Source organism: Haemorhous mexicanus, chromosome 6 (assembly GCF_027477595.1).
Source record: "Haemorhous mexicanus isolate bHaeMex1 chromosome 6, bHaeMex1.pri, whole genome shotgun sequence".
In the NCBI taxonomy this organism is placed as follows: Eukaryota; Metazoa; Chordata; class Aves; order Passeriformes; family Fringillidae; genus Haemorhous; species Haemorhous mexicanus.
In genome coordinates this window covers 35,828,480-35,846,161 of record NC_082346.1, presented here as the reverse complement: position 1 = coordinate 35,846,161, position 17,682 = coordinate 35,828,480, and the positions used below count along the sequence as shown (strand labels likewise).

General features: G+C 36.0%; 1 protein-coding gene across 1 annotated transcript in view; it reads right to left on the bottom strand.

Annotated features, from left to right (window-relative positions):
- Positions 1–1,779: 1,779 nt before the first annotated feature.
- The window catches only part of DPH6 (diphthamine biosynthesis 6), a 220,624-nt gene continuing 204,721 nt past the window's right edge, over positions 1,780–17,682 (bottom strand). Inside the window, exon 15 of the mRNA XM_059849820.1 lies at positions 1,780–4,700. Within this exon, the coding sequence (XP_059705803.1) occupies positions 4,585–4,700 (116 nt within the window). The 3' untranslated portion in view covers positions 1,780–4,584. The remainder of the gene's footprint in view (positions 4,701–17,682) is intronic.

Genomic DNA, 17,682 nt, shown 5'->3' with positions numbered 1-17,682 from the left:
TCATTAATCTGCTCTTGTCTGCTTTTGTAAGGTGTTCCCTACTTTAAACACAAGCTGTATATGCAATGTGTTACAGCGATTCCCCTGGTGTTATTTTTATTGTGTTATAGGCTAAATAGACACATAACACAGTATATAACTTGCTAATGTGTCAATTAATGCCACCTCGGGGCTGCAGTAAATTGCAAAGGCTTTTAAAACTGTGAATATGCATTTAATGTTAGTCTTAGGTTTCTTCCTTTTTCTGTTGCCCTATTTTCTGCCTTTTTTTTTTTTTTCCCTAAATAGTCCATCTTAAAGCCCTCTGGTGCATAACAATGAATTGCCTTGAGGGAAGATAGCTGTTTAATGAATCTCAGAAATATGTATTCTACACATGCAACTATAATATTTTATTTGATTAAGCACTGTGTGTCAAGAGCTCCATAAATTCTCTCTGTATGCTCAAAACAGAAAACAACTTGTAATGAAATTTTTGAGAAGAGTAAAAGTTCTTCAGCCAGACTTACAAAAACATAGGGAAAAGAAAGAGAAATTTCTAAAGAATATGAAGAAATTTTAAAGACAACACAGTCTACTAATTTAATTCTATGAGATGTACAAATAATTACATTTCAGTGCCTTTAAGAATCACTTTCATTAACTTTTTGGCTTTGTCTAGCAATGTATTATGCTTTGTTTAACAGTATATTTCAAAATAATTTTCTTATCTGGTATAATGTACTTGAAACTTACACACAAACCAGTGTATGTAGATGTTCATTTGTTGAGTGAAAAACCCACAAATTGCTGGCTCACAGCTCTTAATCTCTTCAATCCCTTAGAATCCCTGCTTTGAAATTAGTTGCAGGCTCTATCAATTTTATCTGTTTAAATGGACAAACCTAATTACTACAGAGGAGCAATTGATTTTTAAATTAGCACTGATTGCACAGTGGGTATCTCAGTGGGAAGACAGGTACATTCAGGCTCTCAAATGGAATCAATGTATTAATTAATCTACAGATTGACATACTCCATAGAAAGTTCCCCTTCTCTTCATCTCCTTCCTGTAGATTCATTTGTTTCAATTTAAAAGAAATTTCTGATGATATAGAAGTGAAAAATTAAAATGCAATATAAAGTTGCACATGCTGTGTCTCATATGTGAGTTTTGAGTTTCTGACTTCGCACATCCGGCGCCATTTGCTAGCTTAGGTGGACACTGAGTGATAAAGTATTCCTTACATCACTGAAACATTAAATTGTGCAATATAATTCCAAGGCATTTGTATGCATAAAAATGACCTTTCGTTAAATGGAAATTAATTCCTTTCGTGGAATTAGTAAAATTAACATAAACAAAAATAGATGTGGAGAAAACAAAACATGTTCTCACAACTGTGCCCACTGCTGGCTTTCCCAGTAAAAGGTAAAGCTGGAAATACTGGAATGAGTCCAGCAAAAAGGCACTAAGATGATTAAGTAGCATCTGCTCTGTGAGGAGAAGCTCAAAGAGCTGTGGCTGTTCAACCTCTGAAAGAGAAGACTTAGCAGAGATCTTATCAATGTGTTTAAATACATTTTGAAGTGGGAGACAGGGAGGGAAGAAGCTGGAGTTGGACTCCTCTCAGTGGTCGCCACTGCAAGGGCAGGAGGCACAGACTGAAATCCAGGAAGTTTTACATAAACATGAGGAAAACATCCTCAACTTTTTTGCTTTGAAAATGGTAAAACACTGGAAGAGATAGATGTTGTGAGGTCTCCATCACTGAGATATTAGGGACAAAATTAAATGGAGTTGGAGCTGATGGAAGTTTGAAAGACAAAAGGATCTAACATTTAAACTGGCTTATAAGTCTGTGGACCATAGCTTTAGTTAAGGAGAAATAAATGAGCTAGGAATTAAATAGTCAAAATTACTGCTGGACAGATCAGTTTCCGTGTCATTCCCTGGGAGAAAAGTGTCAATAAGAATATTCAGAACCAGTTATCCCCAGATTTGGTAGACAATAGTCAATGATTACTGAATCAAATAGAGCTGATTCTATTTTAGAACTGATTTACATTTGATTTTTGAAGTGGTATATGCAGTAAAGAATAGCTGGTCATAAAAACAATCTTTTAAGTGATGACAGACAGATAACATTTTGATTAGCTGATGGTTTAGTAGAAGTTAGTCTTCAGGTTTATTGATTTCAAAAGAAAGGGTGAATTTCACAAAATTAGAATTAATTAAACCAAATAGTGGTCACTAAGGAAAGCTAAACATCAGTGATGAAAAGTATAGTGGTGAAATAGGATTTACTGAAAATCAAATATTATAAATCTTAAAAAAATAGATAACAAAAGGTTCTTCATCCACATAAATTTAAAAGAACATTAAGTGACATCCCTGTTCTCTGAAGATAAAGGAACAATGGAGGATAAACCATGCATGGTTCAAAATGCATTGAATATTCAAAATGCGATGGCTATTTTGCCTCAGTTTTCAATATGGGTCACTAGGTAGGTGAAAAGACAGGAAAACTGAGAATCTTAAGTAGCAGCAAAACTTGTTAGGCTTGAAGTGAGACAATTAGGAAAGCTGTATGTTTATTTTTCCAGAAATACAACAGCAGTAGAACATGAAACACTTGACCACCTGTGGCACCAGGAAATTGGATTTGATGAGCTACAAAATCCTTTCTATTCTTAAACTCCAGTACCCCTGTATTGACTTGCTCAAAAACTCCTGTCTGTCAATACAATTTGTTTGATCTACACTGCAGAGAATCTTCACAAATCAAATTGTCAAAATATAAAATTACTTGATAACCCAATAAATATGTTGAAATTTAATAGATGTGCTTAATGTCAACCAAAGTCATATTGCAGGAAGGATACAATTAGCTTGGAGAAAAATATACTTAAGGCTTCTAAGGCTAGATATTTACTTGCATAAGATCTTTAGGACTGGATATTAAGGTAAAAGGTATTTTCTATCTCACAGTGCTTTACCCTTCCGACTTCTGCTTTAAATTACCTTAACATGAGTAACAAAAAGAAGAAAATAGAAAATTGGTAAATTCTACACACCCGCCAAACCCTCCAGTTATTAAAATACATTCTGGATACTCATGTCAGCCTACACATTTACTTGTGTGTCCTTCACTACTCCAGAACTGTCATGAGCAGGTAACATCTTTAACTGCCAGCCTACATCTACTTCCCCTTTGCATTGGAGAGAGAGGAAATGCTGATTTTTCAACGTCCCATCCCTTACTTCGACAGATTGTCTACCTTTTACCATTTTTTACGGACATTGTCAGCTATTTGTACTTTAAGTACTCTTCAGGTTCCTTGTGTGAAAAAATATATCTTGGATGTCTGGTCAATCCTAAGAGCTCCACGTGATCCTCTTAAAATCTGGAAGTAGTTGTGTTTCCATTTATAACAAACTGAATTTCATCTCTTTACCATTCCTGTCTATCCTTGCCCAAGTGGGTATGTTGGGGCTTTTCTAGGACAAAGTCCAAACTACTTTTTTTGCTTGGCATCATTCATCTAATATCACTACACAGTCTGATGGCATAAGTAAGCTGCCAGGTTTAGGCATGAATTTCCAGCACATGTCTTCACCTAATATACATTTTTGAGTTAGCCAGAAGAAACTTTCTTGCTAGTTGTACTGAGTGTGCTGCCCACAGCTATCCTGAAAGTTTTACACAGTCAAACAGTATGGATAAATTATACGTTTGCCTTCAAAACTCACTCTGATACTTTATCTGCCCTGCAGTGTGATTACCACTGTACAGTTATTCTGAAAACCCTGATACATTCTTTAGTTTCCAACTTCTGCTTTAACCCTAAGTCAGAAAGCAAATAATGTTATGAACAACCTCCTGAGCTCTGTGGTCTGAGTTTGGTAACCTGCCATTAAAACTCTTGTTTCAGTAAGTCAAAAGCTGAAGGTGCTTTACTATGTAGGGTCTGTCTTTGATCCAGCAAAAGCATGCCACAATTTTACCATCCTATAATGAATTCTGAGTTTACATGGTATGTTTTTTTCTACACATTTTCTTCTCATCTTTTGTATAGTAACAACTTAAAAACCTCAAAAAGATGAAACTTCATAACCTGTAGAAAGTCCACCAATGAATAGATTAAGTAAAACATCCCAGCACCTAAAATTCACCTGGTAGAGATCAGTACAATATAATGAAAGATTAGAAACCAAAGCACCAGTCCAAAGAGAAGGTTTCATTTCTGTTACTGAATGCTGACAGCTGGAGGGAAAGGAAAATGGTTCCATGTATCCCCTTTCTTGCCTTAGCTCTAGCTCTTTTTGGAAACCCAATGACCACAGAACCTCTTATGTTTTACCCAGGTTTATGAATTAGAGAAAAAGATGTTCACTCGGTAGTCACAAACATCTTAATTTCAAGATGAATGATTTGTTAACTAAGAATGCTATAATTAACTGCTAATCTGCAATAGTCAATGTTGGCCAATTCATAATGGCTTTACTGCTCTTCTCAGTCCTGCACCATCCTGTGTTTTTGTCTGAGTGGACCATAGGGTTCCTCTCAGTTCCACTTAATATTTGCTGAGCCATGTCTTCATTCATATCTTCAGAATCTTTGTTTTGATATCCCAGCACAACTTCAGATATTTCTTCAGGAGTCTGTCCATATTAATCACTATAAGGAGTAACAGATATCTAGGCCACCTGCCAGTACCTAGGAGAAAGAAAAACAACAAAAGAAAAATGAAAGAATGAAACAGGAGAAGTTATAAAAACGATTTAGTTTCAGTCCTGGTCTGAAATTATATCATTTTCTGATAGGGGTCCAGCAGTGCATGGCATCATAGATCCAGAAATGCATGTAGTAACAGCAGAACATCGTGACGTATGACCAGGGCATTCAGCACTGTTTTTAAAACACTGCAGTGCACGGTAATCACAGAAATGCAAAGGAAAGATCGTCAGGTGCATATGTCCACACATACATGCAGCATGATGACACCTGATGTTACAAATCATTTAACTCTCAGAAAAAACCTGGCAAATTTTAAAGGTGTATGTAACCCTGGAAGAGCATGAAACTAAAAAACTTAGGATACTGTTTTGATGCCCTCAAGTATAGGACACATTTCTAAATTTTCTCACAGAATGAATGTTCTCTCCAGCCTGGGTATTGTAACTTTGCATTATATTCACTTCTAGTACTGAGAGGGAAAAGATGTATAAGAAAATCTATACTGCAACACAACTTGCTGGATTGCTTCAGTATCAGTGAGCAGCATTTATTAAAAAAACCACAACACTGAAATCTGTGGAATGTATTTTATTCTTAAAACTTACAAAATACATGCAACAAACAGCATAAATCCTGATTTATTTTGCTTGCATGCCGTCATCATCTATTTTCCCATTGAACAGCCAGCTTGTGACAATACACTTAATGGATGAGATAGTTTTTAAATTTCATTATACTCTTTGCACTAGCAGTGTGAAGGTTGTTTTAGCACTTCCATTATGAGTTCCTGTTTTGGCAGAGTATATGTTGCCACTGTAAAAATGTGTTCTGACTTAGTCTGGCTACCTGAGATTCTGTCTGAGGAATAATTAGATTATGCATAATTAAAAAGATATTTTTATGCGCACTTCCATACATTGGAACATAGTTAATAAAGATTTTTAGTATCATGATCAAAGGCTTGCTCCTTTCTTTACAACGACATATATTTTTTTTTCTTCTGCATCTCCTTCTATACTTAGCTGATAGAAGTTTTCAGGTATCATCTCCAAGAGGATTCCAGCTATGTACTAGAAAGCAAAAATAAACAAAAAGAAACTTTGTATGTTTCTAAATATTCCCAGATATGTAACCATAAATTCCTTTAAAAATGGGAAAGGTTAAGTGCTGCATTAGTTTTTATGCTGAGGATTATGAAATTATAGTGATACCATCAGGAAATATTTTTGTATAAATTTAATTAATTTTTAATGTATTATAAAGTCACCAAAATTTGTGAATGTAAAAACTTACATTAGTGGAACTGGTCAAGAACTGCCTGAAGAAACCACCTTTTTATTAGAAAATACTCATTCACTGCGACTATTTTTTTGACCCATCTATCAGCTTTGAAACAACCTTTTCTGGTGAAGTTATCTCCTGTCAAGCATGTGTTTTTCCTGATTGAAACTGGAAAGTGAGATTGCCCCACTTCCTGAACAAACAAATAGCTAAGTCATTCATAGGGGATGTGTAAAATCCCACTTCACTGCTGTGCTCTGCAACTGGCAAAACTGGAATTTAAACCCATGTGTCTGTATGTAATGTGTGCCTGAGGCATGAAGCTGCTGATGGTTGCTGTTTTGCTAGTTAAAAGAAAACAGCTCAGAGTTAACCTACTTTGCTGTTGAAGCTGAGATATCCTGAGATCTCCCCAGCTCTATGCATGTAGCAGCTGTTGTCTGTGTAAATTAAAGCACTGCATGTAGTCCCATAAAATACTGTGCCATGTTTACACCGATACAAGTGATCCCACATTACATGAAGTAGCAGAAAGGCTGCCTCTGGAAGGGGTTGGACTTGCTTCCATTGTGCTCTGCATACAGTCAGATCTAAAAACCAGAGGGGTGATTTAATGTCATTGAGTGGATACATGAATATTTTTAAAAACCCCTAACATTTAAATGCTAGTGTATGTGAATGGTTCAAAGTACACATCCACAGTCTTGCAATGTCTGAATATATGCTCAACATACACACTGCAATCAAAAAACAGTTTGGCAGGGAATTCCTTGACAATTCTGGCTTGGAACTCAAAGATATATTAAACCTCCTCCTTATCTCAAAACAGAAAGCGCACAAGCCAAGATTTCTCAGTGGGCCATGCCTTGTGCTGTGCCCAAACTGTGCTTGTGTTTAGGGCTATGAAGTAGATGATGAATGTGCTTTTTGTCTTCATGATGAATTTGCTGCCTTATGGTTAATTATGAAGATTCAGGTGGAATTTCTGTTTGTAAGTTGAACCTTTATCTGTAGAAAATAATCAGAGTGAGGATTGGGATTTCAGGATGCTGTGGTTTTTAGGGCAGCTTCTTATGGGGAAACAATGAGATGAGGAAGATCACAGCAGAAGACCTAATTATTTCTTATTATCTTCTCTTTATTTTTTTTCCCCCTTGTCCCCTTGATTCTTGAGAAGGATTTATTTTCAGGGGGAGCCATCCAAAACCATTATTTTCTGGTTTTGGGGGCCATATTTCCTACTTTCTCAGGATAAGTCAGCCAGTCCACCTTCTCATGGAAAAATAAGAATAAAAATGAAAAAAAAAAATATTTTGAAAGTTTAAAATTTTAGTTATGAGGAAGATCAAACTGTCTATTCTCATTGTATTTTTGAACTTTAGGCAGATGACTTAGTAATGAAGAGGTTAAACCTCCCATGTACCTAAAATATGTTCTTAGGAATAGATTTCAGTTAGGTTAAAGCAGCACAAACATATCAAATCTCTATACAACTCTATACAATTCCCTTTCAACATATGGCTAGGAAAGGACATTGATGAAAACAGTGACCCAAGAATTATGAAAGCCTCTGGCATAAATACTTTAGTTAAAAACAGAGATATAGTGAGAAGTATGGGGAACTTAGGAAACCACTTGGGGTTAATATTCCAATAAAGTACATGAAAGATTAGTCTGAAATTAAAGGCACTTTTCATATCTCTAGTATAACTGAAGCAAGGAAAACAGTTGGTGAACATGTCACTCACTTTTTAGACATGTCTCAGCTGTCCATGTGCTTACCACATCACCCTGTTAAATTTTTAGAGTTTTTAATATGAATATCAATCCTTCTTTTCATAAATGTAACCCATAAATGCCAGAAATCCCTTAGGAGTTTTCTCAGACTTTATTTAATGCCCCACAAGAAAGGATGTAAAAGAGACCTTTCTTTTGTAAAGTGATCCTATAATTCTGTTCAATATCCATCATTTTCAAGGCCAAGTAATCATATTTAATGGATCCTAAATTACTTTCTGTCAGGCAAGGATTCCCTCGATAATATTAACCAGTACAGAGGGCTGACACTTGGAGGGCTGAAACTAAGAGGTTTTTTTATTGCAAGCAGCTTACAAGTACTTAGACAGGGGTGATGATCACTAGCCCTGCAGTAGGTAAGGGTCAGTGTTTCCATTTTGACCTGCGCTTTCAATGGGTTTTAACTTGGCTATAAATACTCAAATTGCTTTCTGCCAAAAAAGCAATGCCTAAGGTGACCTGCAAAGGATTTTTATCCATTGCTGTGTTTGTCTTCTATTTTTTTCTCTCATGTTTTGAGTGTGTGGGTTATGATTTCTTATGGCATTTGAAGATATTGTCTGAGAACAGCAAGAACAGGATGCTCTCTAAAGAAAAGGGAGCCAAGGTGACCAAAGGCAGGTGCAGGTCTGTGACTGCACTAACAAAGGTCCAGTCCCATAAAACCCAAAGCAGAGGACAGCAAGTCTGGTGATGGCAATGAGGGTCAGCCAACAGTCCAGGGGTTACCAGACAAATCTGTGGTGGTGAGACAAGTGCATGTCCAAGCTGTGAAAGCAGGTCAGTGAGTCAGGATCCAGTCTGGATCACTGGGGTACGTGGCAGGCATGGCCAAAGATCCTTTGTAGGGATCAAGTGAAAGAACAGGGAATTGAAAGCAGCTTCTAAGAAAGGAGGGTTCAAGCAGACCCTTACAGTTTTTTCTCATGCAACTCTTTTCTCAACCATCTTAACGATGATTATACAGCCGCACTGTGTCTGTGCTGCCTTGAGAACAGACAGAGAAATCCCTTGGAGCAGGGGCATGAGGCTGCTCTCAGAATACTGGTAAATGCAAGTCTGCAAGTTTTTCCTACCTCAGATTTTGTTCCTTTTTTCATATACTTTGCTTTTTCTGCTGAAACATTTAAGAGTCCAGATAAGCAGCATCATGTCAAGTCTTTAATCTTGAGTAGAAGTTTTTGTAGAGAGGAGCTTGTTATGCTGTGAAGAAGTGGCTGGGAATGCATCCACTCTGAAGTGCCTGGAATTTTACCTAGGATGCTTTCACTAATTCAGAAGTTATGGAATTGATATTTCAAAAATGACTCTCTCTTTCCAAGTATTCTATAGGAATTTAAGTTCAGAAAATATTTAATAAAAGCTACTTAAATTCATTTGTCAAACATTATCAAAACACTTTCCATCTCAATTTTTTCAGTAGAGAATGGTACTGAAGATTTCAGGATATGGAAGATTGGGGTTATATGGTCTGGACTGAGTTTGATAATAAGCACATGATTTTCTGTGCTGTCAAATGAAAAATAATGTATTTGTTACCTCTATTGTACAATAAGATCCAACACTAATGAGGAGGGAATCTGCTCTACATTATTGAAATTAAGGACCAATAATGGGATACACTGAAAACTTAGCATTGCCAATCTAGTTTTTAATAAGATAGATGCTAAGGATCAGAATGACATTTGTCAGTCTGTTTGCTAAAAATTTCTTTTTCATTGCAAATTAGTCATTTAAAGGATGGTCTTGCTCCCATATGTAATTGCTTACAAAGGTGAGGTTACCCCAAAGTTTCCCTAGTGGGAAATATCATTCATCTCCCACATAAAAATGGTTTCATTGTCTCCTACAGAGAAAAATGTGACTTTCAGACTTCTCCTATGCTTCAGTTTGTTTCTGAAAAATTGAGAGATCAAATATTTTCTTGATCCAAAAATGCTTTAAAATAAAATTTGTTATTATTTGTGCAGTGCTGAAACACCATTGTACTTGGTGTCACATCATGCCTAGGAACAAACATTCCTGCTATCTGGGGGAAATACAATAGCTTCTGTCAATTCTCCCAAAGTCACATTGTGCAGACATAGCTACAGGTGGTGGTACCAGGTCTCAAGTGAAGGAATTTCCATTACTTCTGCATTCAAAGATTTTTCTGTATCATCTCCATAACAAACAACATAGACAGTAAAGATCCTTTCCATCTGCCTAATAGTAGTCACATTTTATTGTAAGTTTCATGTTCCATTTTTCTTTTATAATTTCTACTAATTTTGTACTCAATCAAGTTTCCACCCTTGTCTCTGACAAGTGCTTTACACAGATCCTACAGAATTTATCTGAACTGTACAGATATTCCTAGGAATCTAATCACTGCATGATCACAGACTTTGAATGGAAAAAGCTTTTTCCATCATCCCAAAGTACTCTATTTAGGTGAAGAAAATATTTTTCCTCAAAAGTAACATTATTTCACAAAAATATTTTTTCCCTTTTTTGGGACTGACAGGTTTGTCAATATTCATCTTCAGTGGAGAGTTTGAACCAGTGATATGAGCATTATGCAGAAGTCTACGAATGCAGGCCTAAGAAAGAAAATAACCTTTTACAATGTCATATGAAGTACAATGAAGAGAATTTATCAGACCATTTTTTTTCAAGTATTCAGGTAGAAAGAAATACTTCTGTTTACTGGTTTACATGAAAGACGGAAATGAATGAAATCTTCAAAAAATATTTCTATTAGGAAATAGGAGTAGGAAAGGATAGTAGGATCAGTTGTGAAAGCAGTTGCAAGAGCCATTATGAATTTGATGGTCATAGGAGAGTAAAAGAGTGGGGGAAAATGAAGGTGAGCAATATCAACATATCTAACAAGCAACCTAGGTATCCTTAGAGTCAGGACAAACAAGGCATCGGGAAATAACTGACACAAATGAAGTATCTCAAAAATTTTCTGTGAAGTAAACATTATTAATATGCATTCATTCTTTGAACATTTACATGAGGTCTGGAGGTGATGATTTAATGTACAGGCTTTGGGTGGGGAAGACACCAAAATCCATTTTTTTTTCCGATTTAGAGTGGCCAGGGACTAATACTCTGTTGAGTGCAAAAGCCAGAAAATACATATCTGACTTTGATATCTTAGGCCAATACCCAACCAGCAGGAAGTGAGGTTCTTTATAGGAATTTCAACACCATTATGGTTTTCAAAAGTCTTTTACTCATTCAAAATGTAAAGAAGAACAAATGTAAAAACTGCAATAGCAAGAGGAAGTATTGTTATCTTTTTAGCTACACCTTCTTTAGCCCTGCTTTTGCCACTTCTGGCATTTTAAAGCACAATCTTTTTCATACACATATTCCAGGAGAAAATCAATATGAAACTCTAATCTGAGCTATAAGTAGTTGCTACACTGAGAAAAAAGTTTGATGCACTGAACTACTCAACCAAATAAATAATTTAGATAACTGAGTCAATGGCACTGAAAAGTAAGTCTTCATTAATGGACATCACCAAGAGAGCAAAGAAAGCAAAATGAATCATCAGTCTATTGCCTTTAATATTATGATTAAAGAAAGAAGGTACTGAATTATTAAGAACAGTGGGGATAGAAAAGAAAAAGAGCAACACCCATAAAGGTACCAGTTTGCAAAATGATGATGAACTGGTTACTCTTGCTATTCTGAAGGGGTTTGTTTTTCTTTTAATTTTATAACTCTGAGAGCTGACAATTACATAAGAGTTGATTCTCTACCCAGCAAAATCACAAGCATCTCCTTCCCCTCAATTCCATATAAATCAATGATTTATGTAATTTACATATAAAAGTGGATTAGCCACTGAATTTTCAGTCCCCTGAAGTAGTATGACAATCAAATCTTATTCCTTTAGAGGTTAATAGCAAAACTCAGAGACACCCTAATGAGGACAGAAACAACCTCCAGGATTTTGATGCTAGGAGAGGAGAGTAACTTACATAGTTTGTTTTTTAGCAGAGAAATAAAGATGAATTCACAAAATTTAATTCCACAAGAGAGGAATATTTTAAAATGATAATAGTATGCTTTGAATCCACCTTCCAGATAATTCCACAAAGCCAATTCCCTTAGATTCCCTCAGGCATTAGTTCAAGAAAAGGCTAGCTTTACTGCCCCTTTTTATTTGACTATTCAGCTGGATATTGTTTTTCATATACAAGCCTATGTGTACCCTTAAATGGGATGTGCAGTTCAAAGATTTCTTGGGTGCTGGACTGGTTTTGCTCTCACAAATTATCCAAGTCTGCTCTCTGGATATAGAATCTCTAAGTAATTATACATTTGGATTTAGTTTTAGATTTGCAACTCTTCAAAAGAATATTGTAAAAAGCTGAGGTAAGTCCTTGTCCATGACATCTGTGCATAAAGATTTGCTCAGATTCACTTGGTTATCTAAGTATGTGCTTTTTACATGCCATTAAAGCATGATGAAAGGGTGTGCTGGGGATTCTATATTTTAATTTGATTTGATCAGTTGTTAACTTTTATTCCTTCTGAATTGGACATTCTAACAGCAAGGGTAACCTCATTTGGTGTACTACAGAGACCTCTTAATAATGATAACATGACCTGTTATCATTATTACTAAATTCCATTATAAAAAAGATGCAGATTTATTTTATTTATTTTATTCAATTTAATTATATTTTATTTTTATTTTATTTCTATTCTCATAAATTTACTTTGTGAAATTTACATGCTAGCCTTTGCTGTCTAGCCATGTAGATACAATGCTATAACCTCTGCCCTCTTCCAACTGCCCCATGCTTTGTTTCTTTCATCTTTTTCATTGGGTTACATTGTGTTTAAATTGCATTGTTAGCAAACCTAGGAAGAACAGAGAGAACTCGGTATGTTTATAGTACTTCAAAAATAATTAATCACTGCACTCTGATCCCACTCATAAAACTCCTGCATATCCCTGCCCTGTATTGAAAGCATGTGTTATACATTGTCTGAAGAAAGTACAGATGCTGAGGGCAAAAGGAAGTAAAGAGTGTGGTCACCAGCAGATACGTTCAGTGTATGACCCGCTCAGCAACTCTTATCACCTCATATGCGCGTACCTGGGAAGGGAATTGTTTGATCCTTTGAGCAGGTTGCCAGGACAACCTGTCCATGTTTTGATCCTTATTTAAAAGAGCGAGGAACAAGAAGGATATACATCAGTAACTGAATTGCTGTCACAAATTTCACCTAACCAGCAGGCTATGAACAAGGCACTCCAGCTCTACATCACTGATGAAGCTCATATAGAGATATTAGAATATGTTGCTTAATGCACTGCAGACCAAAGTTTGTGTACTGTAGTAATGACTGTGGTATTGAAATCTCTGTATGGCACAGTAATCTCAATATAAATCATCCTGCATTCCAGAAGGAGCAGCAATGGAGCTGGTTGGATATCTATTGCTTATTATGTCTTCCCATTCAAGAAGCAATGGCTGCCAGCTGAAGCTGACGACAGAGCAGCAAGAACAAACAATGGGGCATGGTGTGCTTGTTTTCGGAAGTGGCTTAAGCAGAAAGGACAGAAGATGAAAACAACTATTTCAGTAGTTAAAAATGTAGAGCTCCTGTCAAATGTTAGCATCCAACTGAATCCTTTCATACCATCTAAATATGCATCCTCCAAGAGATTCTTTTTTCCTAAATTATGATAAGTACAAAAAACTCCAAGGTTGAACTGAGTGGCAAATGTCCATAGATCCCCACAGAAGATCAAGGGCTTTTTTGTTGTCTGTTTGCCAGAGATGGTAGGAAACCACTAAATAAATTCTCCTCCCTCAGTGTGGCATTTCTGGTTTGTTTCCATATTGGCAAACTTTCTTCATTGTCTGACTCAGAGAAAAAGCTATCCCCAGTGTTTATGTTGGAGCTGAGAGCTTTGCTTAACCCACTGCATGATAAATTTTAGAGTGTTCAGACCTTGGATTCCTTTATATTAGATTCACTTTTAATATAGTTCATTGGACTTGGTTGCAACCCCTAAAATGTCTTTGGGGATCCATTTCTAATTTTCCTATCTTGAATTTTTCCTGTATCTCCTGAAATGTAATATTTTATGTGGTTGCACCACTGCAGCTGGTTGGTTACCATGAATCCCAGTGTGTTACTGGCTGTATGAAATCAGCATGTTGGCCAGTAAGGCCTAGGTTTCAAAGCACAGAACAAACACATATTGTTGTACTTGTGATTTTCACTTTGTGAAACTTCAGGAAAATAATAATAAGCAACTATCTCTGTTTACTTCAAGAACACATAAAGGATTCAGTGACAACAGTAGTTGTCAGCCTAATACATTTTAGCACCTGTTAAACAGAACAGTATCTTGACAGTGGTATGATTAGACTTACCAGCAAACCTGAAAGCAGACTAATTAAGATTGACATAAACCCCCCAATAACATACCTTATTCAGAAGTGTCCAAAGCAGTTGAATCTACAAGTGACAAGTGTTGGTCTCACCCAGCTAAAGTGAGGAAGAATGAAAACTGGAGAAACAGAGAGCTTTGATAAACAGGCTCATCAGGTTATCAACTATTTCTGTTATGTCATCTCTGCCTTTCTGCTTCAAAAGAACTTTTGGCAAAGAGACTTTACAAGCAATGTGTAGTTGGACATAACATAATATTCTAATTAAGTATATTGCAATGAAAGATGATTTAATTTTTGTGTTTTAGGAACATTTTACTGTGTCTAATAAAAACATGACAGTGGAAACCTTACAGAAATTTTCTTGCTTTTCTTTGGCAGATCCCTCAGTTATATAATAATAATAATAATAATAATAATAATAATAATAATAATAATAATAATAATAATAATAATAATGTTTTTCTAGGAGTGTGGCTTTTTACTTAAGGACATCAAGACTTTAGTTTGTGTGTGTAACAGTCACCGAAACAGTATTTTAGGAGAAATAAGGCCCTTCTAGAGATTCTTGTTCATGACTTGAATTTGCCCTAATATTTCACTCTGAACTCTGAGAATGACAACTGGACAGTAGGTATTCAGGTACTAGAGGCTGATGCTGACTAGCATCCCAAATTGAAGGTATTAAAGGACGAAAAGTTGTCAATTTTTTTAGGATATTATCTGAAGAAATCATCTTGGCTTCTGTAGTCAGGTGATTTTTTTTGTAGTCAGGTGATATTTTAGAAAGTGCAGGAAACTGCTGTAAAGGCAGCTGTATGTCTGGTGGTAAAAGCATTGCAGGGCTGAATCTCTGACCTTCTTTTGAAAACTTTAGTTGGCCTGTGCGCTCAAAGACCAAAAGTTATTTGAATCTATGAATAAACAGCAGACCCAGTTTTTGGAATTTATATCTCATGGGTAATCTCATTTATCCACACCAGACACTACATTATATGAAGGGTAATTCAGAAGGGAATATGTTACATTTTCTGTAACATGGGCAACCTCAGACTCAGCTCATCCAAAACTAAAACTATCTGGTTGTCAGCTTCATCATTTCACCCAAAAGAAAGCTGACAGATTTAGATAATCTAGTTTCTAAGTCCTTCTGTAGAGAGCACTTCCCTTGAAGCCTGATGCATGGTTTTTTGGCAATTGCAGGTGAATCAAAACTTGGACACAGAGCAGTCTTCATCAGCTCTTCTCACCAAGTATTTAATGGTGTTCTAACAGTCTTGGTTTTCCACAGTTGATGCTCAATGATAGCATTTCTTCTATAATGGTTGATTTAAAAAAACCCAAAACTCCAACCACTTTTGCATAACCTTACTGGGATTACTTGATCTAGAGGGCTTTCTCTAGTAATTTCTTTTTTACTTTCTATAGTCTGTCTATAGTGAGAAAAATGAGGTTCTCTGTCATATAGATTCAGCTTTCTACATTTTAATCAGATGCCCATCAAATGCAGATGAGGCAGAACAAATATTCATGACAATAAGGCAAAAATCTCAGACTTTGAATTACTTTAGCAATTCCAAATGCTCTTTGGAAAACAGGGATGCAACTGGAATCTCAATTGAGGCCTGATTCATCACATCTGTATTACTGACTGTTCTAGAAAATAGCTTAAGAGGATGCAAGTGTGAATGTGTGCCTCTGTGTGTATTGAGGATGTTGTAAAATTTTTCTTTTTCCTTTAAGAAAAAGCTGCTTTATACCAAGCTGCATGCAAACCTAGGCGAAATAAAAAAAAGGCAGAAAACAGATATTAGACTGTTATTAAACAAATTCCTATTAGGTTGTTAGTCTTGCAATGCAGAATGTAATTTCCAAACTTTATTTTCCTAAATCAAGATTTTTAAGATCAGTAGTACTTTGAGATGTGAATAAGGTTTTTATCCACTGTGAGAATAGTGCCTGTGCCACCTGTGGCCCTTCCTTGTCATTCCCACCACAGACTAGATATTAATGCTGTGCTTTAAATATACCAGACTGCTTAAATCACATCAAGCCCTCCTCAGGAGAGTGTTAAACAAACACAGAAACAGTTAACCTAACATTTATCAGCACACACACTGGCAGAAACAGTCTCAGAGACATTGAATAAATCACAAAGCTGTTTCCATCTCCTCATTAATGTTTTTTTTAATAAGACAACCTATATGGACAGATGACTATCTTAAGTGATCAGTAGTAAAAAATTTATAAATGCCATGTTAATAACAGGAATTACATGTTCCAGTAAAACTCCACAATGTAATCAATTTGGCACTCATTATTTATAAATATTTTATAATATTTATATTTAGTCACTGTCTGAGACAATAGTAGTTAAGCTGTGTCTGTTCCAGACAAAGCTGAAAGAGTTTGGAGCTATTCCACCCTCCAATATTATAGTAATTTTCATCTTTTGAATCTGTCCCAAATGGAATAAAATTGTCCAGTCATGCTGTGCAACAATATTTTCTCAAATGTGTATCAACTCTTTTGGAGACCTGTTAATTTATATTCTACATATTCAAGTGCTTTTCCAGAGGGAGGAAGTTGGAAAGGGCTGAAAAGGAAGGAAAAGAATCTTGTTCAAATATTTCACGATTCACTCAAAATCTAGTTATGTGCTGAGTCCCTACAGTTTGGTAGATCTTACTCCACCTTTGATCAAGTCACACATGGTCATTCCAAGCTGTCAGGCAGCCTTCATTTCCTCTAAGAACCCACACAGATCATGTCTGATGGGGCTGCTGCAATACAGAAATCACAGGTTTTGTGTTGAGGAGGGCTGCTGAGGCAGTCACAGTTATGTCTTGATTGCTGCTTCTGGGAATAAAGGCTATACAATTTCTAACAAAATGCTGTTATGGCTTGATGTAAGAAAATCAACACATAACCAGCAAAAAGTATTTTCTGAACATCCTTTAAATCTTTCAGGCAAAGCAGTCCTGACCCTTTTAATAATTTATGTGTCATACAAAACCCAAATGAAGTCAAAAATGATGGCAATCCACAATGGTGTCCTTGAAGAGTGTGAAGCTTTCAGGAAGTGGTAGCTATTTTGTGGTGTATTCTGAGTCTATTTTTCAACCCTACCTAGAGTTCAGAGCAGCATGGAAACACTTCTACCTTCCTGAAATCAGGCAGGTGTAGATCAAACACTTTACATTTATCAGAGCTTTACAAGGGAATTGCTGGTAGGTCACTGATATGCAAAGCTAACCTTTAATTGTCTTCAAAAGTTTAAGGATCATTTAAATTGCAATTCTACAGGGAAAGGAGGATGGAAATGTGAAATAAAGAGTCTGTAGGCCTGATTCATGAAAAAGTTACAGACCATTTACATAGGAAAGGAACGCATGAAAATCCTTTACAGTGTGCCTATGTGATTTATTAAATTCCTTTTCCGTGTGTAATCGGTTAACTGCACTTGA